Source organism: Phlebotomus argentipes, unplaced genomic scaffold (genome assembly GCF_947086385.1).
Source record: "Phlebotomus argentipes unplaced genomic scaffold, Phlebotomus argentipes genome assembly scaffold_18, whole genome shotgun sequence".
In the NCBI taxonomy this organism is placed as follows: Eukaryota; Metazoa; Arthropoda; class Insecta; order Diptera; family Psychodidae; genus Phlebotomus; species Phlebotomus argentipes.
The window spans coordinates 16,217,775-16,240,204 of NW_026776177.1; the positions used below are offsets into that span (position 1 = coordinate 16,217,775).

At 41.3% G+C, this 22,430-nt stretch overlaps 1 protein-coding gene across 1 annotated transcript in view; it reads right to left on the reverse strand.

Moving 5' to 3' along the window:
- Positions 1 to 1,104: 1,104 nt before the first annotated feature.
- The window catches only part of LOC132260382 (transcription factor hamlet-like), a 49,410-nt gene continuing 28,084 nt past the window's right edge, over positions 1,105 to 22,430 (reverse strand). Inside the window, exons 4-8 of the mRNA XM_059758448.1 lie at positions 15,620 to 15,748; positions 15,436 to 15,562; positions 9,549 to 9,714; positions 6,801 to 6,957; positions 1,105 to 4,033 (exon numbers count right to left, since the gene is read on the reverse strand). Of these exons, the coding sequence (XP_059614431.1) occupies positions 2,051 to 4,033; positions 6,801 to 6,957; positions 9,549 to 9,714; positions 15,436 to 15,562; positions 15,620 to 15,748 (2,562 nt within the window). The 3' untranslated portion in view covers positions 1,105 to 2,050. The remainder of the gene's footprint in view (positions 4,034 to 6,800; positions 6,958 to 9,548; positions 9,715 to 15,435; positions 15,563 to 15,619; positions 15,749 to 22,430) is intronic.

Below are 22,430 nucleotides of genomic sequence, written 5' to 3' on the forward strand. Positions count from 1 at the left end.
GGCGGCAGAGGAGCGTGGAATTCATCATTTCTCTTCAGCAGTTTCTAAGGTGCAATAAAATTGAGGAGAGAGACCCCGAAAAGGCGAGCACTTTCGAGCCGGAGATGCTGGGAGAGGCGCGGAAAAAAGTGGCCAAGAAGCGCTTAAGCGGCGACCCTATAAAAAATGATCTCCTCTCGCGATGGCAGGGAGTTGAGGCCCATGCGAGTGCACCTGTACAAGTAATAAATGAGTTGTAACATTTCATTGTGACATTAATTGGTGAGGTGTTTGCCATCTCACGACTTTGGCAGGTAAATTGACTTGGCGAGGAAAGTCTACAAGATGAAGATGGATTCTATTTTCTTTTGGCCAGTGCTTTCATCCTCAGTTCATATTTAGTCCACATCGTAATTATAATGCAATTACGGTGTTTATTCTCTTTTGTCTTTTTCCCATTCCGCTCCATCTTTCTCCTCTATGTTTCCATGCACACACACGCCATGCTCAATTGATGCCTTCGCGGTCGTGTATGCAAATTTGGGCGTCGCTCTATATTTAATTTTTATTATTATTTCTGGTAATAAAATTAATTTTCTGTCGTACAAGATTGACGAAAGGTCATCAATTTGAATACGTTCAGAGCTATTTTGTATGGGAGAGACTCGAGATGGTCTGTAAAAGACGTTTTTTTTTGTCTTATTAACCTCTTCTCCTTTATCGCACCATTTAACACAGCCCAACATCCTCTTACTTTCCGTGTCGCGACCGCTCGCTCTTGAATGTCATTTGCAGAGACACCAAAATAATAATCATCAAGTGGATAATATACATAAAATTGGCTCTCTCTCACTCTTCAATTCTTCTCTGATTCACTTTATGCCAATTTCATGAAAGTGAAAAGATTATGAAAGTATCGCCGATTTGGTGAAGAAGCACATGCAATAAATGCAATTATAGTAATTGTTGTTGGTGGAAAAAGAGTCAAATAATTTTGTACATATTCAGCATCTCTCATGCCTTCTTTCTGCGTAAATTAAGTCAGTTCAGCGCCAAGGCTTCTGCCACTTGGGGGATTTGTGATTCCCATGAGCACCGCGATTAAAAGACATCTCGCCTTTACTCTTTTCAGATTGATTTCTTGTAATTTATTTGTGAATTCAAAATTGTTGATGTACCATTTCAATATCTATAAAATAACATTTTCATCTAACGTCCTTCATTAAAACTTACTCTATTTTCTCATGTTATTCTCTTTATTAAATATGTTAGAACCCGACAATCAAGTAATGTGCTGTTTTCGTGGCTTTCATAATGTATATGTCACATTGGTAGTCAATTTGAGATAATCTTAAAGAGATGCTTATAGCGCTTAAAAGTTTCGTGAAAATTCATTCTCTCATGCTGAAGGCATCGAAAAAATTATATATCCTATTCAAACCATTCATTTATATATTTTATTTCTTATCTCGCGGTGATTAGAATGAGAAGTGCGCTCAAGAAATTTCTTACAGTGTTACTATAATTGAATAAATATAAATAAAAATTAAATAAAATCTTACATTGGTGATTTCAAAGTGTTTCTAGTCTAAGAAAACAATTTTACATATTTATATGTCAACCCATTTAGTGATTGTTGCTTTTTTTTAGAAAATTTCCTAAACATTGAATTATTTATTTTTTTTGGTTTTGAATTAAGAAAAAAAATATCACTAGGTAGTGTGAAAAAAGACCGTCGTGTTTTAAGTGTGGCAAGAACGATCCTTATATAAGTCCTTTACACCATTAAAGTTGCAGTATGATCGCTATCTTCAAAAAGCGTGGATGTTCTTAAAATTGTCATAAGTTACAAGCTAATTATTAAAACTATTACTCCAAGAATCCATTAGTTTTTGCTTAGAGACTGTTTTGGGATTTGCTTATGTTTTGCCTAGTTTTGAAATTGTTGCCTAAATAGTGACATTTTGTGATATTTCTTCCTTGCAAATTGCAGTAGAATGACGATATCCGTTATGTACAGAAGTGGGATTTTAGGGTGTTTTGAGGAATTTCAGAAGGTTAAGTTCAAAGCCTAAGTGGACACTTCGATGGTTTCGTTGTTGTTGATGGACTTCTTCGAGTCGGAGTGCTCAATGTTGATGTCACTCTCGAGATCACTCGCCTCGTCCGCCTCGGCGGTGGCCTCGATGCTCGTGGTCACGCCCAGTGGGCCGTAGAGGTGCGCCTGGGCGCCCGAGTAGGTCACCTTGCCCATGAAGGAGCGTATTTCGTCGAAGCACGCGTCCTCGCGATCCGCCTCGTTCGACGACGGCGAGTCTCCCATGCTAAATCCCATTCCGCCCGAGTCCACCTCGTGCTTCTTCAGGTGGCGGTCCAGGTTAGTCTGCTGGCCGAAACACCGCTCGCACAGGTGACACTTGAAGGGCCGCTCCTTGTTGTGGATGTTGCGGACGTGCCGCTGCAGATTGCTGGATATGCTGAACGACCGCTCGCAGTACTTGCACTTGTACGGCTGCTCGCCGGTGTGCGTGCGCAGGTGGCGCGTGAGGTTGGCGGATCGCGGGAAGACCTTGCCGCAGAACTTGCAGGCGTAGCGGTCCTTGTTCTTTGTGTTGCCGCCGCCGCCACTGCCGCCTATCAGGCCACCATTGGCGCCGCCCAGGCCCGCCGTGAGGCCGCCGGCCGCCATGAGGGCCTCGTGGAAGGGCTTCGGCGGGAAAGAGCCGGCGCTGCGACTAAGCAAATCGAAGCCAGGACGGCCAATTGGTCCTAAAAAAGGAAAAGGTCGTTGAAAGGCACCTAATCCGGATGGTCTGTATATTGCTTCTAACAACATTGGGTGTATCGGCCGGGGATAGGCCATGGGCGGGCCTGGCGGCGATGGCGACGGCGTGGGTCCGGGCGACACGGACGGCGACGGACTGGCCTGGAAAGACGGCGGAGTCGAGTCGCGGTGCTTCTTCACCTCAGCCGGCAGCGGTGAGGCGCTGCGACTGCGCTTTCGACGCGTCACCGTCAAATCCAAGGGCTGCAAATCTGCGGCCTGGCCATTGCAGGTCTCTTGCCGCCTCGGAGTGTGCGACTGAGCGCGGAAGATTCCGCCATCCAGTGGTGGCGTGGACTTTCTTGAATCCTCGCAATCTTCGCGCTCTAGCGAATCCTCTCGGTCAGAAGATTGCCTTGGCGTCTTGACAACATCGATCTCGTCCTTCATTGCCTTCTTCTCTGTCGGGCTCATTGATCGCTCGCGGCGTCTCTTTCCGAGATTTTTCAGCGAGAAGTCGTGCAGAGTGGGAGACTTTGTGTCCTCCTCTGAGCTGCTGGCCCGATGGCCTTTGGCAGCCAACTTGGAGTGCTGCAGAAGCGATATTGGAACGGGACGGGCAGGTGAGGGATGCAGATGATTGGACGCCTCCTCTGCCGCAGACGGAGACACCTTCAGGGAGTGATGGTGGTTCAACTGCCTCGGCGGCGTGTGTCGCTCGTTGTCCTGCATCCCGCTCAGATCGATGCTGGGCTTGGGAAAGATGAGCGGGAACGGCGGCGCCTGGGCCGGACTGGGCGGGAACATGCCCGGCAAGCTGGGATAGGGCGAGAACGTGGGCGGAAAGAAGGGCGACGGGCCGCGGAACATGAGGAAGGGGTTCGGCGGTGTCGTCATAGTGGCGGCCTGCACGCCTGCCTGATTCAAGTTGGACCCCGACTGCTGCTGCTGTGACTGGTGGTGCGCCGGGGCGACGCTCGTGGAATCACAGAATCTCTTGTGCTTGGATAGCGACGTCACTGTGCTGAAGCTCTGGCCGCACTTGGTGCACTTGATCTGCATGCGACAGTCGGCGTGCATGCGCTTGTGACGGCAGAGATTCGAGAACTGGGTGTAGGCTTTGAAACACACCTCGCATTGGAAGGGCTTCACCGAGGAGTGAATGTGCGTGTGCTGCTTCAGACCAGAGGACGTGGCAAATGTCTTGCCGCACTCTGGACACGCGTGACTCCTGGCGCCCACGTGGTGAGCGCGAATGTGTCGCTGAAGATTCGACGGATCTGTGAAGACCTGCAAGACAGGAGAAAAGTTAGATTGTGTAACACTTCACAGGTAAATTAAGATACAAATTACAGAGAAAATAATTAGATGTTCACAAAGAAGAAACTTTTCACATTTATCTGAGAAGCCATAAGAACGTGAACATGAAACAAGATTGTTAGAATGCGAGTAGAATTCATGTGGAAATTCACTGAAAGTAAAATGCTATTAGAAATTTCTCTCAGTGTCACAGACAAGTCCTTCTACTACATTTCAGGAAAGATGTCTAAGAACTTCTTTTGGGCCTTTCACAATTGTTATTAAACCCAATTTGCTATGATTCGAGATGGTTTTATTGAATGATGCAATGCGCCGCTCAGTATTTGGAAACATTTCCTCCATAACAATTGCTAAGCACAGCTCTGGACCACAAAAAAGTATTGTGGAAGATTATTAGGATCATGGCTGATTTTCTACGGAAACAACAAAGCATTTTCCAACTATGCAAAGTTGGGTCAGCTCGACGCACACTTTTTTACCCTCAAAGCAGCCAAAGATCTATCTGTCTCTCATAGTAAAAAGCTTTTTACTGGCGTTGCGCTGTGGTATTGCTAATTGGTAGACAGTCAATCAAAGTCTTTGGTGCCCAATTAAAAGCCCTAATAGAGTTAGCCATAGCGTGGCTTTGGAAATCCACGTCGGGCGTATGCTATTTTATAAATAATGCGATCTCTAATCGCCCACCGACATTCACTACTGTGCAGTTCATCATGTAACAATTTCCATCCTCTCCAGCTGGCCACTATCTACCATGATCTATTTTAATTATAAATCGTTTAATTAAAAATTAGCCGAATCGCGATGCAATGCGATTTTGTTCACTTAACTTTTTGCCCGCCATTCAGGCTCTTTTGGGTAGATTTTCTCTCTAAGGTTCGTTTGAATGGATGATTTTTTTTTCCTTGGGTGTTCAGATCAATTCACTGGACGGAATTATCCAAGAAGAACAAGAGCGAAAATGTCTATTTATTGTGAAAATTTCGCAATGATCTAGATTCTCTTTTTTTTCTCAACTTTTTGGGGCGTTGCAAATGGACCAAAATGAAAGGGAAAACATGAGACACAACAAATGAGTCAAGGAAATTTATTTTGCCATCGACTTCTCTCATGTCTACCACTAATTCCATTGATGATGATGATGATATCTCTCATATAAATTGACTCATTTCGGGCGAGTATTTTAGCAATGTACTTTCATTGATTTTGCATTTTGCTCTTGCGTTCTATTTACTCTTCTCAATGAGACCAATTATTGGGTGATTTCGAAAGTGATTCATATAGAGACTCTCTTACAAATATGAACAAGATACCATCAATGATTGGCATATTTATATTATAGAATGAACTTCTGTGTATGAAATTGTCATTTTTGTATTATATTTCGCTGCCTCTCTACTTCTGCATCACTTATTCCTCGCAGAAATTGTGCCTTTTCACTTGTCTTTCTGCGCCATTTTTATGCCCAATAAATCAATCAATCCTATTTTATCTCTCGATCGCGCAGAGTCTGAAGAAAGTATTTTCGCTGAATGGTGTTTTTCGATGGGGATTATCAAAGGACCTTCGCGCCAGTGGAGCATTAATTTTTTGAGAAATTGACACGCCTAAATGCTTATCGCGCAGAATTAATTACACTTGATGAGGAGAATCGTGTGATTTGGGGCAAAAAGAACTCCGGCGACGGCACGTCATATCCAAAATGGATTGTGTCTTGTGCCCATTGGGAGGTCAAGGGGTAAGTGAATGTGTTATAAATTGAACGGCAATAAAACGTGTGATCGAGGAATTTATGCGTAATGCGGCCTCTCCTCAAATCCGATGCTCCGCGCCACACATTTTGCCTCATGGGGTTATTGAGTCAGCATGTAGTCTGTAAGGTCAGTAATTGATATTGTCCGAATAGCTTTGCGGCTGACGATGAAATGAAATCTCGAGGAGGCCCCCAAAATCGCTTCCTCGCTTTCTGGCTTCACGTGTACGCGCGCTATTACGCAATTTATCAGGCATAGTAAAAGAATTCTTTCGACATTATGCCATACAAAAAGAGAGGCGCCCATAATGTCGCTATAAAACTTGAAGGCAATAAAAGACATTTATCAACGGTCTTTCCAACATTTAATAATTAAAATAAATGATCACGCATTCAATCGATTTATCTGTCACTAATTGAGTTAAAGGAGAAATTAAAAGATATATTTTTCTATTGCAGCCTACACGCTTTGGCGCGAAGAGCAAAATGAATGATCGCGAGCCAGTCCTTTCCATTTCTCAGACAAACTGCATTTTTTTGCCCAGAATTGACACATGCAATGAATAGAAGCGTTTGCGCTAAGACAGAAGTGAAGTGAATTTATAGATTAAATTATCTCAGATATCAATCGCGCTTTTTACACGCTTCGATTTTGGACTTCATGGAAGTGAAAGACATAAAAGTTGAATTTAAATAAATCAAATCGACTGTTTTTTCGAAGAAAAAAAAGAACACTGTTCGTCGTCAGATTCTTCTAGATTAAAACCTTATTTTAAGAGATTTCATGACTTAACAACGCAGTTGAGCGTCAATTGAGAAAAATTTAGAATAAATATATCGAGTGAATCCTTCCATTTGATGACAATATGAAGTAAATATCAAATCTACATTACATTTTCCCTAAGAATCACATTTAAATTGAATCAAATTGAATAGAGATGGCATTAAGTCTATAAGTTCAAATGAGAGTCTTACATAGGGAAGTACCTTTGTACAATTCTCGCAGGGATATTTCCTCAATTCGCCATGGACTAAAGCTCTGTGCCTGAGCAACGATGGCCTGTAACTGTAAGTCTTTGCGCAGGATTCGCAGCGAAAGGCGTCTCTCGGATAGTGATGCGATATTATTAAGTGCTCATCGAGCCTGAAATGAACAAGAGGTCAGTATTATCGTGAAAAAATCGAACAATGGGAAGTATCATTATTGTCAAGCTGAATATCAGGTGTGTCAGGCGACAATTGTAGGCCTCTTGTGAGTTGGAGGACTTTGGGCAAATGGCAGTCACCCCTAAATTCATGTTAGACACCCAACAAAATGTGAGATTTATTATTTAATTTGTCACGACTCATCCCAGTGCCTGAAGTGTCCACAGAAAAGAGTTCGTCTCTAATTACTTATCGGCATCAATTCGCTTTCTATACACAGCGAGTTCTGTGCGCGAGGGTGTAGAAAAAATTGCTGTAGGTGTCAACTTTTACATTCATTCCTGACTTTATCGCGACAAAACATCAAGACGAAAGCATCAAAGTTGTAATATGAAATCTGTTTGTGCTCACACATAGCATTAAATGTTGCTCGTGTGTGCAGCCAGAACAGGGACAGTGACATTTTCATATTCCTAAATCATTAATTATACATCGCCCTGATGTAGCAAGGTGTCACATAGGAAATAATGTCTTCCATGTGTCCAATTCTCACGTGGCTTCAGCCATTTGGCTTCTGGAGTGGGAAATTTAATCGTGATGTGTTTGCCTGAATCCAAATCAAATTGCAAGAAATTCCTCATCCTGGCATGTTGAGGAATTTGATTGATTTCGATTAGGAGTGCACAAAACGTAATGAGTGTGTTTTGCCCAGTGAAGAAGTCTTCGAGAAGGAGTGCAAATGGAATATTTTGATGTGGTAATAAATGGTACAACACCCTCTCTCTGGGCGAATAACTTCAATTCCATTGTTATTATGCTGTGTGACAAACAATTTATGCTCAAATTTGATTTATTCTCCCACAAAAAGCACTCCGAACGCCTCGCAATGTGAACTTTATGCACTCTCGACATTAAACTCATCAAAATGAGACATGACTCATGCAAATGTCGATATGCAATTCAAAAGACATATTTGAAAACTCATAAAACACCCGCACTGTCTGGACGCTGGCAGTGCTTCTTTCGCCACATAAAAGATCTATCAATTTGCATTGTGCCAGTGTGACATTTTAACATAGCCAAAAGGTGGGTGGCTTCCATTCGCGACTCTTCCCTTTGTCGCGGGCGACAAAGGCACTTCACGACAATTGTGTGTCACGACAATTATCGATTTCAGCGACAGCGTGAATCGCTGAACTGGTTGGAAAATGATGGGATTAATGAACAAGAAAAATCACCCCGACTAATTACTATTGGAGGCAATAATTGGCAAAATCCCATTAATTATTCACACAGTTTCTCCACCTCATCGCCATTCAACAGCACTGATTGTTGACACAGAAGGGGCAGACAATTTCCACCCAAAGCATGCCATCTAATTCAATAACACCGCAACTATTCCCGCCGGCCCTGCGACAATTGAAATCACGAAGGGTCTCGCAGAGGGATGATGAGGGTGCGTTTTTTTTCGTGAGCCATGAATTCTCCTCATATTTGCGTGCATCTGATTTTCTGATGCAGTGGCGAGCACTTTTTCACCTCAAGCCATTATTAATTTTCCTCACGATATCACACTGCATGTGAAGGTTTTTGATTGTTCATTAAGGAGAAATCCGCGTTTCTCATTATGCAGGAGTGATTTTTAATTTCCACCCAAAAGACATATTGTTTTATATTCAAAATAAATTACAAATCTCACTCTTGCATGTGGTTTGAGAGTGAAGATTTTTAAGGAGGTAAAGAAGAAAACATTGCTTGGCATTAGCAGAATTTTTTAGGTTATTAAAAAAAATTTCAGAAAATTCGTTATAGAAACATAGAATTCATGGAGTCTAAAAATAGGAGAATTTCTCAGAATCAAAAGAATATTTCATTCTGCTGAATTGAATTTTATCACATTGTTCATAAGTGATGTCGCTCCCATTTTGATTATGATAAGTTCTTTATTTTATTCTCTAGAAAAAAAAAACTGGCTGAACACTATCATAAATTTGACATGAAAATAACATACAATCTTTCGCGAGACTTTCATTATGAAATCGTGAGATCTATTGAGTGCGTATCTCATATAATGGGGCCAAAAGGAGAGACGCTAAAGAGAGCTAATTACTTGTCGAAATACAAACTAATTACGGAGGGTGACTACCGAATTAAGTGGGTGACAGCCGAGGTGATTGTCACGACGTATAATCAACACTTTAAGCCCACCGACAATCGTTCATTTGAAATTCTCTCAGCAAATTGCCGCTCTTTTAATGGATAATTGCCATTAATCGGGAAAGAGGAGAGTTTAATGTTCTGGGTGGCTTTTCTTACTTCCTAATGGGAAATGCGTGAGAGTGTCTGTCGGGTTGGTTATCTCATGTTGACCATCTCTCCCCACTAATGGGCGCCCTTTGCTCAACGGGACTGATATTCAATTTTTCGATATATTGTGGTTCGCGGTGTTGAAATATGATGTTTACTTCCAGAGGACTCCAATATTTGCAGTGGATAAATTGTAAATGCCGCGTGTGTGCGCATTCATTGAAGCCTGATATATCAGAATGACAATTATTAATAGCTTGTTAAGCCATTGTACACACTCACTGGTCAATATCTTGACATTGTCGATCACATACAACGCATTTGCAGTCGATGCCGTCCTCGTCGTCACTCTCTGGATCCGGTTGGCCGCCCGATTCCGCTTTGATGTTGTCCAAATCGTTCGATGAAGTGATGAAATCCTCTTCTCCCGTTCCACTGTGCTGAGAACCTTCAATCACACATTAATAAAAGTCCATAGTGAGAATTTCTTCTTCATAAATCTGTATATCTGCAATTAATTTTCGACCCGCGATAAAAGGAATTTCACGGTGAAATAAAGTTCGTTAGTGATAAATTTATTATTTGTCAAGAAAATTTATATATTATTTCTTTGTCAATTCTTTTTTCTCTTCGCCTCTCTCACGACTTGCAATATTTCCTTCCACCTCCGGTCGCTGATGTTGAGAACACACGGTGGTCAGAAGGAGGCGAAAACCCCACCCAGCAAATGTCTCATAATCTCTTCTCTATCAGCCCCAGAGTGGGCAATATATTTTCAACCTAATTACACATTTCTTGCGCAAGTGTATTCGCGCGCGCGCCGAAGCGCGTACAATTGTTAATATGTCTTTTACAATTACAGAATATTTCACAACAATTAACACTCGTTTGCCCGCGGGAAGAGTTTCAGCGTGTATAAATATCACACCGTGGAAATTTATATGGACACTGATGCTATCGCCTTGTGCATGGATAATTTGAAGATAGAGCTTTTTATTCCAGCGCAAATTTCATTTGATGGACGCGTGCTTTATTGCTCAAATTGTGGGCAGCAATGTCACGATCATTTGCTATGCAACAAGAAGAAGAAAAAAAAACCCACTCAAGAGAGCAGGAAAAGGGCAAGTATCGTCGCTTCGTATCGAGCTTCTGTGGAAAAAGCTCTCGAAATGATTATTATACGAGAAACTTCTCTTGAACCACATTTCCAATTAAATATTTCTAAAGACCCCCTTTTTTCGAGTGAGTTTGCGTGATTTTACTGCAATGCAATGAAAAACATTCAGAGTTAAGTGTGACCAAAAAGTTGCTCGTACAACTTTGTGGCAAAATAGAGAGGAGTGTTGCGTTGAAATCTCCAAATCACATCAAATAGACTGAAAGATAATCCAGTCGGGCGTGCAAAGGCAAGAAGAAAAGAAGTACAAAATTGAGAAACAACTCCAATCGCCACCAACATAATTCTTCAATGGGATCTGCGGGGAAAAAAATATCGCAAAGAGAACATCTGAGAAGGTGTGATTTGATTAGTATGGTTTTATGTGGTGATCTTGGAAACGCGCAGGTGAATATTAATTTGAATCGCACTCTGGTCAATTTGGAATGATATTTTGGAATGGAAAATGTAGAGTGTGGATATATAAAAAGGAAAATTGTGACGAAAACGTCTTACTACATTGAGCAAAATTTACATTCCTAATGATCTCGAAAAGTTGCTCCGAACGGTCGGCGGCGAAGAAAAGGATTAATTGATGAATTTTCATTTAGTCTGAGATTAAATCTCTCGGGCGTGATTGCAATTTCAGCGGCGTGGATACGGAGAAATGAAGTGGAGGAGACTTAAGACTGGCAGCACGCTACTTTTGACTGATGATTGCTGTTGAGTTTCTTGCAACAAATTGCAAAGTGATAAAGGCATTAGACGCTCTCGTAATGAATTTTGAGATTTATTACATTGAACCCGGGGTAATTAATTTTACCAGCCTCACGGCGACAGAACTTCCACTAATTATTGTTGTTATTCGCTATTTGTCTGATCTCAAAATGCACCATTTTATCCCTTTTTTCACCAACACCGCGCACCGTTTGTCGGATATTAATTTAGAGAAGTGCACCCGAACTCATTGAACCTCTCAACACATTCTTTGCAACACTACAATTTCAATCTTGAGCAATTGCAGTGGCCTCTTGATGACTTTACCTCGCAAGAATTTTCACTAGAGACAACAAACGAAAGCTGTTCACACGTCGGGAATCATCCACGAATTGTTTTCAATAAATTTCCAACATCGCGACGAGTCCTTGTGCACGACCTCATCGCTATCGTCGGTCAATTGAGGTGTAGGGAGAATACCTGGCGGCATAATCAACCCCCACTATCGAGTGTGTGATTAGAATACACACATGCTTGTGTCCAGAACATTTTCAAGACCATACAGCACGGCATCGAAAAAATCCACGCTAATGTGAGGGTGAGTCGCAATTGAACCCCTCCTTTGATTGTCCATCTCACTCACCTGAAGGCAAGTGCTCGCCTTCGCCACATCTCAACGGCCACTGGAGAATATTCCCACGAATTGCAACCATATCGCACACGCAGGGCGTAAGTCATCCTTGACTTCACCACTTTCATCCCTCTCGAGACACATTTCCAACGTCTCTTCCACGATAGGGAGAGAAAACACGGTGAGAAATGGGTGAAGGAACATTGTTTCGACGCATAGCAACAATTTAAAGTATAACATTTTGGCAAGGAGGAGATATTATGGTCAGAAGTGGTGTAGAAATCAGTAGTATTTGTTTCTTTCTAGGTTATGTGACTAATTTAAGTCACATTTTGATACTAAATAACCACAAATATAATTCATTCTTGTGCCTGAGGTATAATTTGCATTCACTAATAAATTGAATCTGATGAAGATTAGAAGCATTCAGTATTAAAAAGTATTAAGATTGACCATAACCTCAAAAATATTGTTTCAGGATACAAAATTGTCTTTTAAAGAAATGTTTGATTGATTTTCTACTCTGAAATATCAAATTTTAGCTCATTGTCGATTTATCACAAATTAATATTCTCAATGCTGCCTTTAGGATCCTCTTGGAGATCTCAGGGCAATTTTTAGGTTATGTTCCATAAACGAGCGATTGAAAATCAAATCACATCAAAATATTTGCTGGAAACTTAAAATATTTATTAAATACTATTTCTCCGTAAGTTTTCAGAGTCACACAAGTAAGAATTGCGTCTTTTTCAGTCCAAGATTCCTAAATTTGAGGTTATTATACTTAAAGCGGTAAAGTGGTGTACACTGTTTAGCCACATCATCTCCCCCCTTTGCATTTTTGATGAAATCTTTCACGTCTTTAAACTATTTTTACAGTTCTTGTTGCTTTAAGATGTTGGCTGGGGGGCGATTAAAATTCTGTGAAAATCAAAATTGCCCCACATTTTCCTGTCTGCAAATTAAAGTAGGAATAGTTTCGCTGAGAGCAATATATTGATGTCTGTGTGTTTAAGACTGCGAAAGGGCAAACCACGAACAGTTTTTGACAGTGTGCAACGAACTGTGTCGATGGCGAAGGAGAGAAATTAGAATCCACAAGACAAGGTGCCATATGGCATCGAAAAGTTCTCACAGAGTCAATTCTTAAGGGTTGCTCGTGACTGTGGGAATTTGCAGAAACCATCAAAACTGTCCGTCTTTTTGTGACATTGTGGAAAATTCTATTAATTAGACGAAAGTTTTCCACAGAAATGTCTCGTAAAATTCTTGACACTCACGGCTGTCTGTGGCAGTTTTCTTGCGGTGCAAAGGAGAAATTGGAGTTGACTTTTTCAATTTTCCCATAACGCACCCGACCATCTGGTGTCAGTTGTGATCCCCAGAAGTCTTCCGTCGCATTATCATAGCGTCTGTGTCTTCGGGAATATGAATAGCGGCCAAGTGGAACGTGAGAAAGAGCTGGGATGGGGTGAAACAGGTGCTTGAATATTCGCGAGAAGAATAAACTCAGTCATCATTGGTCAGGGTGACCGTTTACCTTCGAGTGCACGTCAAAGTGCAATTAGAATCCCTTTTCCATGCAGAGCGTGACACGCCACTTGAGAGCCTCGCTGGATTTCCTTTCTGCGTGTGTTTTCGCTCCAATTTGAGTGGAAATATGAGTGGTTGGCTTTCGAAATCAGTGGTCACAAACGGTGATAGACATGCATGGATTGCTCGCAAGCATCGATCAACCCTCGGGGCACTGATGGGGGTAAATGCAGACTTCTGTGCGACAAGTCCAATTGTCAGTTGACTGGCAGGGCGGGAGGGGCTCGGCGAGGATCTCCCGGCTTCTGTGTCCTCACCGGTGAGTGACTCTTGCACCTGTTCGAGGGGTAATTTGTGACCGTTGGTCGCAATTTGATTTTTCACCCCTCATGCGTGATTTCGGCTGACATTCTCTTCCGGACAAGTCAAACGGCATGTCAGGCGTGCGCATGGAGTTCAACATATGCATATGTTGACCGGGAGACGCAAAAATTGACAAAATCATAACTTCGAGTGTGGCTGTGAGAGAGCAAGTCAATTCCAGTCAACTGGAGTTAATCCGTCTGTGCAAAATAAATTGGCCACACATTTTGATCTTCCTGTCAGATAGCACAAAAGCGAACAGTTCTGCGGGAAAAGGATTAAATCCCACCTCAGTGGCACAACAAAGAGGCATAACTGACGCGATCTTGACGACAACAGCTCACCCTCCGCGCATGTAATTCCCAGCATTGCATCATTGGCAAATGGTGCATGGAAAATCCACCCCTGAGCCCCTAATTGTCTCTCTGTCGCCCTATTGAGACATCAAATGGAATTTCACAGTCAGAAATCGTGTTCATCTGCAATTGATATAGTGGCGTGATGCCCCTTTCTGGCCTCCGTCGCGATGATAAATCGAGCGGGAAAAGTGACGCGATCCTGCGGGGATGATGAGGGATGTGAAAATGATCGCTGTGGCTTGCAGACAACCCAAATGTCAGGGTTTAACACTTTCGGCAGTGACAATCATTTTATCTGTTTGGAAAATGTACGTTCTCTTGCTGTAGAAAAAATTTCACACCGACTTATGGGGTTAGACGCGGAAAGTCAAATATTTGAATTGAAATCCACGCAGAGGATCTACCGGAAAATTATTCCGAATTGACACGTGTCCCTGAAATAATGTCTATTTCTCTCCCTGGGTTAAAAAATAAATGGTAATTTGGAATTAAGCAAAAAGGGGTTGCGTTGGTCTGAGATTTCACCGAGATATAAACTATTTCAATCTCCAGCGGTTTTCAATTTTACTTTTGATATTTAATTCAATTCTTTTGCCTTAGAATAAGCTCATGAGATAGATAAAATAGATAGATTAGGGAGAAATTTGGAAGAGCTCTGAAAATGGGCGGTGCATTCACGGGGGCGGGGCTTCCGATACAATTCTCTCTTGTCCATGATGTCATGCGCAATATTCGCTGCACTGTGAAATCCCAACTCATAATTACCTTTCCCATGTGTAATAAATGTATCAAAATAAATCTCTCGTTCGTTATGAATATTAAAAAAAAAATCGACTTAATCCCATCAGAAAGGATGCAACAGAAAATGCACGACACGACGCGAAGGGAGCAGAAATAATGTGAGCGAAAATTGAATCATCACCGGAGGGACGCAAAAATTACCCCTATAAGTGATGGTGGTGGAAGATATTAGAAATGGCAAATAATATGTTCTCTCTTTTATCTCCCTCGTGAATGTGTGAATTTGAAAACTTACATAATAAACATCATTATAATCCCTCATGTAGGCAACATTAAGTACACAGCGAGAGGATTCTGTGACAAATGACACTGAACTTCATCCCTCCTGCCAGAGATTCAATCTCGCGCCCGCCCTCCAGCATTGGGCAGAACAAAGCCCCGTAGATTATATTATTGACTCAAATATGTTTTTCAATTGATCCCAGAGAGAGATATGGATGCCTTTTGCCACTGTATTCATTACCATTGTTGCGATTTATCTCGCCAGAAGCCATTTCACTGTGGGTCGTTATGGATGTGGCAACAAAGCCATGGCACTGAGCAGATGCCACTGAGGCCACGTCCAAGAAATAGCGCACACGTATTACTAAAATTTAAGCCATCGCTCACCACTTTCTCTATCACTGCGGTCGTCTCTCGGTCCATTTGAGCACATGTCGCGAAAGAGGAGAGGAACTTTGGGCCCCAGAAGTAGTTCACTGCCAGGTGTAATGTCTCTAATCACCTCATACCACAACTGCAAGAGGCGCAACATTAGTCCGTGACGATGGGGAGTTGGCTTGTCGGCACTTACTTGACCTGATACTAGATACTGGTGACAATTAGCCTCGCTACTCGAACTACTGTGTCTGACATACTTCAGCCAATTTGACGTCTCCTTGGAGGCGTCCAGCCACCCTCGCAGGTTCTCATTGACGGTTATCTGCAAAGAGGAGAAGAAGTGCTTCAGCATATTGGGTAGCAATTGAAGTGGCGCGATTCGAGGGAAACGGCAGCACTAAACACTGCGGAGCAATTTCATCTGCACTTCCAAAGACACACACCAGCGACCAATCGACTGTCGAGTCTCACGCAACTGCCATCCGATCGCAAAGCAATTCAACACCCAACTGAACCTCTTTCACTCGACGTGCAGCAAGATTTTAGTGTGAAAAGAAAATATTTATCACAAAATTGTGTGGTGGAGCAAAAAAGAGAGAAAATTATGACTCGTAAAGATTTTTCCCATTTATACAATTGATAATATTCAATTACATGGGCTATTAAAATGTTTATGTGTTGCTTCTTGAGGGACATTTCTTAATTAGTTTTCTGAGACGCACTATGAAGTTTCTAATTTAACACTTCTGCCGATGATTTTCGTCTCTTCCCATGCCGCGCTCTCGTTTTGATATGGGCTTGACAAACGACCGCCGTGGCGAATCCTTTATCACTCGGTCCTTGGCACAGACAAGCTGGCGGGATGAGAAAGTCACTTCGGGGCACTTCCTGTACCTGATAGTCTCGCCCTTGGGCGCATTAGAGGGCGATCTTTCTTGTTCAGTGACGTGACTTGAGGGTGTGCCGCGCAATTTGCCACGCAAGACAAGATCACTTTCATCCCTTTATCTACAAATATGTAACAAAGAATCGCATAAGGTTGAAATACACGTCTTACTGAAAGACTATGTCAGGGTTAATCTATTTCCATTTATTTTCTCTGTTTTTTGACTTTGCAAAACTTGTTCATAACACTGTGCAACACTTTTCTGCCCTTTTTTTGAGGTGTGGATTTTCTGATTCCTTGAGTCATCAGCTTTTCAACGGTACCTTCCTTTTTTCCCTAGACCCTCAAGTTTTCCTTTTAGAGCCTATTTTCCATTTTCCCCTATTTTCACCCACTTTGCCGCACTTATGTGCTCATATCTCGCCCAATTTTCCACGGATTTTCCTCAAATTAGGCTCAAATGATAGCTATTGAAATTACCTACTACTTTGTAAAACATTGTGAGTGTTTTAGATCACTCCTTGTTGGTCAAAAATGATCTTTTGTGAACCACTAGGTAAAAAATTCACCGGGTTTTTTACCACTTTTTTCTAAATATCTCCGAAACGAAGAAACTTTTATGTTGGATTATTTTTCCTATGTGTAGAGCACTTCAGGGGATGCATTTCCTCCATACATGCCGAAGTGATATTTCTTCTCTATCTGCCGGAAAAACGAGGTTTTCCCTCGACAAATTTTGCTTTTTTATGCTACGCGCACCCGCTAAAAAATTGAAAGAAGGTACATTTTGCTGTTTACGCACTCATTTAGATAATGATAATGCTTAGATGTTAAAACAAAAGAGAAAAAAGGCCAATATCTCGACTTTTTAGCTATTTTAAGTGAATTTTTTGTGTTTTTTATGGAGTAGTTGTCATTAAGACCAAAAAAATACCTAAAATAGCTAAAAAGTCGAGATATTGGCTTTTTTTCTCTTTTATTTTAACATCTAAGCATTATCATTATCTAAATGAGTGCGTAAACAGCAAAATGTACCTTCTTTCAATTTTTTAGCGGGTGCGCGTAGCATAAAAAAGCAAAATTTGTCGAGGGAAAACCTCGTTTTTCCGGCAGATAGAGAAGAAATATCACTTCGGCATGTATGGAGGAAATGCATCCCCTGAAGTGCTCTACACATAGGAAAAATAATCCAACATAAAAGTTTCTTCGTTTCGGAGATATTTAGAAAAAAGTGGTAAAAAACCCGGTGAATTTTTTACCTAGTGGTTCACAAAAGATCATTTTTGACCAACAAGGAGTGATCTAAAACACTCACAATGTTTTACAAAGTAGTAGGTAATTTCAATAGCTATCATTTGAGCCTAATTTGAGGAAAATCCGTGGAAAATTGGGCGAGATATGAGCACATAAGTGCGGCAAAGTGGGTGAAAATAGGGGAAAATGGAAAATAGGCTCTAAAAGGAAAACTTGAGGGTCTAGGGAAAAAAGGAAGGTACCGTTGAAAAGCTGATGACTCAAGGAATCAGAAAATCCACACCTCAAAAAAAGGGCAGAAAAAAGTGTCATTTTTGTTGCCTAGTGTAATTATCAAAATCTTAAGAGAATATTTATAAAACTTTGGCACACTGCCATTTTTGTCATGATCTGAGAATTTCAATATTATATACTATGCTTGTGGATGATAAAAAAAAAGTCTCTTAATTAACCCAGAAATAGAGTTTGTGGCAATAAAACTAGCACGTAATTTGCGGTGAAAGTTAAGGGTGTATTGTGATTTTGTTAAAAATATTCACACTTTGCCGAAGAGGGTGGGTAAATTGGACGAGGGTGTTCCTGAGGTGAAGCAACCCTCTTTGAACTCATCGCGCGGGGGCGAATATTTACCACAATTGCTGTGTTGTCCAACTCAACTCACCCATCAATTGTTCAGCCAAAGTGTATAAATAATATGGGAAATAATTTATGATACTTGTTCTCACGGGCAAACTGGAAGACGAGCAAGAAAGAGGCATAGTGCTTCCAAATAGGACAATTATTTCATATTGTGACCCTTGTTCACCGTTTGCCTATCTAATTGAATTTTTATTGATATTTCATGGTAATTTATGTGTTCTAGCGTCTGCTGCCCTGTGTCAGTCCTTAAGAATGACAAGAACTGCTTAAATTATTTGCACAGTCTCTGTTAGACATGGAGGGGAAGGCAGAAATTGTAATTAAGTGAGACATCAATCCATTACTATTGTTCCTTCGACTTTTTGCCACTGCGTCGCGCGCAAAATGATTTCCACGGGTGAAATATGGATAGTGAAAAATGTTGTATTTTGACAATAAACAGCAAAAGTAATTTGAAGACAAATTTCAAGTTAATTAATCATGAAACCCTCTTTGTGGTTCTTTCACTTCTTAATCATTGCGGCGTGATGGAATCCTTCAGCCTCATGCGGAGAATGTGTGGAAATTTCCGCATCAGAAACCACCACTCAACATCACGTAATTCTTATCTCATTCATCCTGAGAATGGCAAGATGCCAGGAGGGGTGTTTTGCCAGTAAATAGCATAAGAGGGTGGAAAGTGTAAAAGCCACCCCGCCGTATAAATCCTGAATCAATGATAGCAACATGATTTCCGAATTATGTCTTCCACCCCAACTCCATTTCCACATCATATCACTCCACGGAGGAAAAATTCAATTGCGGCAATTTACCCCGAAGAAACATCTGCAATATAATAATCAAGCGATAAATCATAAAATGAAATGCTTTAGTCAGTCGCACACTTCTTGACCCTTCAACCCCGAATGCGAGTGTGTGAGCTCAGTTGCAATGAAGAGGTGTTTTGGGCATGATAGGCAATGTTATGCGATTGAGCATCACATGCGAATCCACCCTCTGACACTGCATTAGCTTGTAACATGGCTCAAATGTTCTGCAAAACATGCCAAAATCCCGTGTTGAGATGGGAAATAACCGTCGTTAGCGAGATGTGACTCTCAGATTCTACAAAGCCACCCCCAGATTTCCGGTCGTGAGGGAAGAAAATGGTGGAGAAAACTCCATAATGGAGGAGACAAGATGAAAATGGTGAATGCCACCCTTTTGTTCTGCACTCTGTCTCACCATTGTGGCGCTGAGGGGTGTTTCGCATGGAAATGCGAGAGTTCTGAGGGCAACCATAAGATTATCTCCAAGTGGTGGAACAATTAGAAAATGTACAACAATGGAAATCACTGTAATTAATTATTCTCATGTCTTCTCCTTCCTCGTTTGCAATTGTTCAATTTAAATTGTTTTCCTGGGGAGCGAAACATTCAAAATAACTGTCTTCATTATATTCAGATTTACAAGTTTGACCACTTTATGCGTATCTAAACTATCTTTCTTGGCTGATGGACGCGAAGAGAGAGAGAGAGTTATTTTGATACATGATCTTTAGGAATTGAGGATTATTTTGCCCGTTACTCAGATTTGGTATTTGGCGTTCTTGAGAAAAAGGATGCATCATTAGGAACAGATGGTTTCCTTCGCGATCTCTGTCTCTGCTTTCACATTCCATTAGGCAATGTGAGCAGGGATGGAGCCCGAGGACGGGATTGTGGGTGATATTTCAGAATCTGTCGGCAATTTCATATTTTCCGCTTCCACTGAGTTGTGCAGCAAATGAGGGATGAAGCTAACGTTGTGTAAAATCCAGACAAATCGTTCCATTCGCCTTATCGATTGTCATAACTCTGCTGCAGACTTTGCAGAAACGGAAGGGAATTCCGCTAAAAATCCTCCCGACAATTGATAATTTGCCTTGGTGGGCCAAGAAGGTTCATCTAGCGACAGAGTAATTGTGGCATTCTGTCTTCTACCTGTTGAGAGACCGAAGGGCGCACATCTTTTATTGTGTGTCTCCTTCAATGCATCAATTCTCACATGGAAATTAAATAAGTCTTTTGTGGTGACACGTAGCCATCGGCCTTTTGTCTGGGGCATCAACGCAAAATCCTATTCTTCAGAGGTGTTGCTTGAGAAATCTTTCTATAAATTTCTCCTCCGCTCCTTTCGTCCCGTGCATTTTTTGCCGATCCTCACTTCCACCTCAATTCCATTCTTCACCATCGCACACAAACACTTCTCTCCTCTTTGGGCCACCTGAAGATGAAGAAGATTTCAAAGTGATCTCAAACGTGTTCAACACACCAGAACAGACTTAAGAAGTTCCCCATTGTCAATTGGAAATCGTCTGTATGTCCTAATTTTAGCATCCTCCTGAGAAAGGGAGGATCAAGTGAGAGAGAGAAACGCTTCAATATGAGATTAGTGAAGAATTCACCTTCATGGGCAATTTGCTTCACCAAAGAAGCACAAGAAATTATCACACTCTGAGCCCAATAAGTTCATTTCGAATTCTCTTTTGCCATTCACTCTTGTTATTAACGCATGAATAATTTTCCCTCTTGCGCTTTGGCTAAAGTATTCTGCAATGCCATACAGATTAGCCGTCCAAGATCACTAAATTATACATTTAGTAACTCCAATTTGCATTTGATAGAAAAAAATTCCTGAAAACATTCATCACAACCCTCGCGTTTTCATGTGAAAAGCGCTTATAAAATATTTAAAAACGAGATGGTCTAGTGGTTTTTAATTACGCCACTTCCAACGTACAAATATTATATCAAATTCGAGGCGAGAAATTGCAATGCAGCTTATTTGCAGTGCGTGTTCACGGGGTTGAAGCTCGAGGGACTTTGCGGCGAACGAGGGTGTGGTTGACAAATGAAAATCAATTATCTGCTAAAATTATCCAACAAATGTTCGTGCGACAACAAATGAAATCATTTACAAAGTGACCATCATGGACGAGCCGTATGGCGATGATAAATGTCGCATATTCCTCATATTCACATGCAAATGCGAATGTGTCTCTGGCGCTCCAGAAAGACACTGACAAGGGACAATAAATTAATTCTTCACCGCGATTCTGCCATGCAAAGTTGTGATTTTCTAGAATACAGAGAATTTAATGAGGAAACATCTTCTCGTGGTTTGATGACTCGGGAAAAGGCTCTCCACTAATTCCAACCCGATTTCCTTTGTGCAAAGTTGGAAAAAAGGGGCACTTTAGAGGGTTGTGATCCTGTAAATGCATTAAATTGCTGATGTACTTTTGCATGCTCACTCATTTATGCTCTTGCATACGCAATTGTGACCTTTTCAGGGCCTCTAAAGTCGGTTTTTCTATTTCACTGATTTGATGAGTATCGAATTAATTTATACAAAAGCCCAAAGGGTAGATATTCCACCATCTTCATACATAATTCACAATCCATTTGACTTTTCCGCCATTTAAAATTCAATTAGAGGAGGATTCCGAAGGATTTTCCGTGAGATTGTTCACCCCTTCGGAAATGCCATGAATAAGCAATTGCGAAGGTCTCAAGACTGACCACAGAGTATTGAGTTACAGCGAAAATATGCATTTCACCCTGAAGAACAGAAACGGAAGAAGTTGTCAATGGATTCCCAAAGACATCACGCATGGTCAGCTGGCTTTTGAAATGTCTTTGGCGCAGAGAAAGGCGGCCGAAAAGCAGCCCTAATTGGAAATTCAATTGATTTCCACTCCACAGAGATTAATGCACAAAGTCCACCCTAGAAAGTTCACACAAATTTTCGACTATTCTCAAATTTCAAATTGAATATTCAATGTTTTTTTTTGTGTGCTTCACTTCAATTACTCTCACAGAGACAGGAAGGTTGGATGGAGGAAGTATTTTTACGGGATTGATTTTATTGTTTAGTCTTGCCGCGAATGCTGTATTGAAAGTCGAATTTGTGAATCAAGAGATGACTTAATAATTGACAGTTGATTGGCACGAAAAAATTATAACACAAATTTCTTTCTGCTTGATATGGAAATTAAAATGAAATGATAGGCTAGGAATTCCTCGGATTTAGTCGCGTCCTGAACCCAGAAGACGTGTCAAAGTTAAGCTCTGGGTGAAAAGAAAAAAAAAACTGAACCAGTATCATCTTTTGTCCTGTGTCCCACATTCCATTAAGGATAACAAACGTGTCAATTTTCATAACAAAGACAACAACTCGGAGAGGTGAATGCAATTGAGTGAGA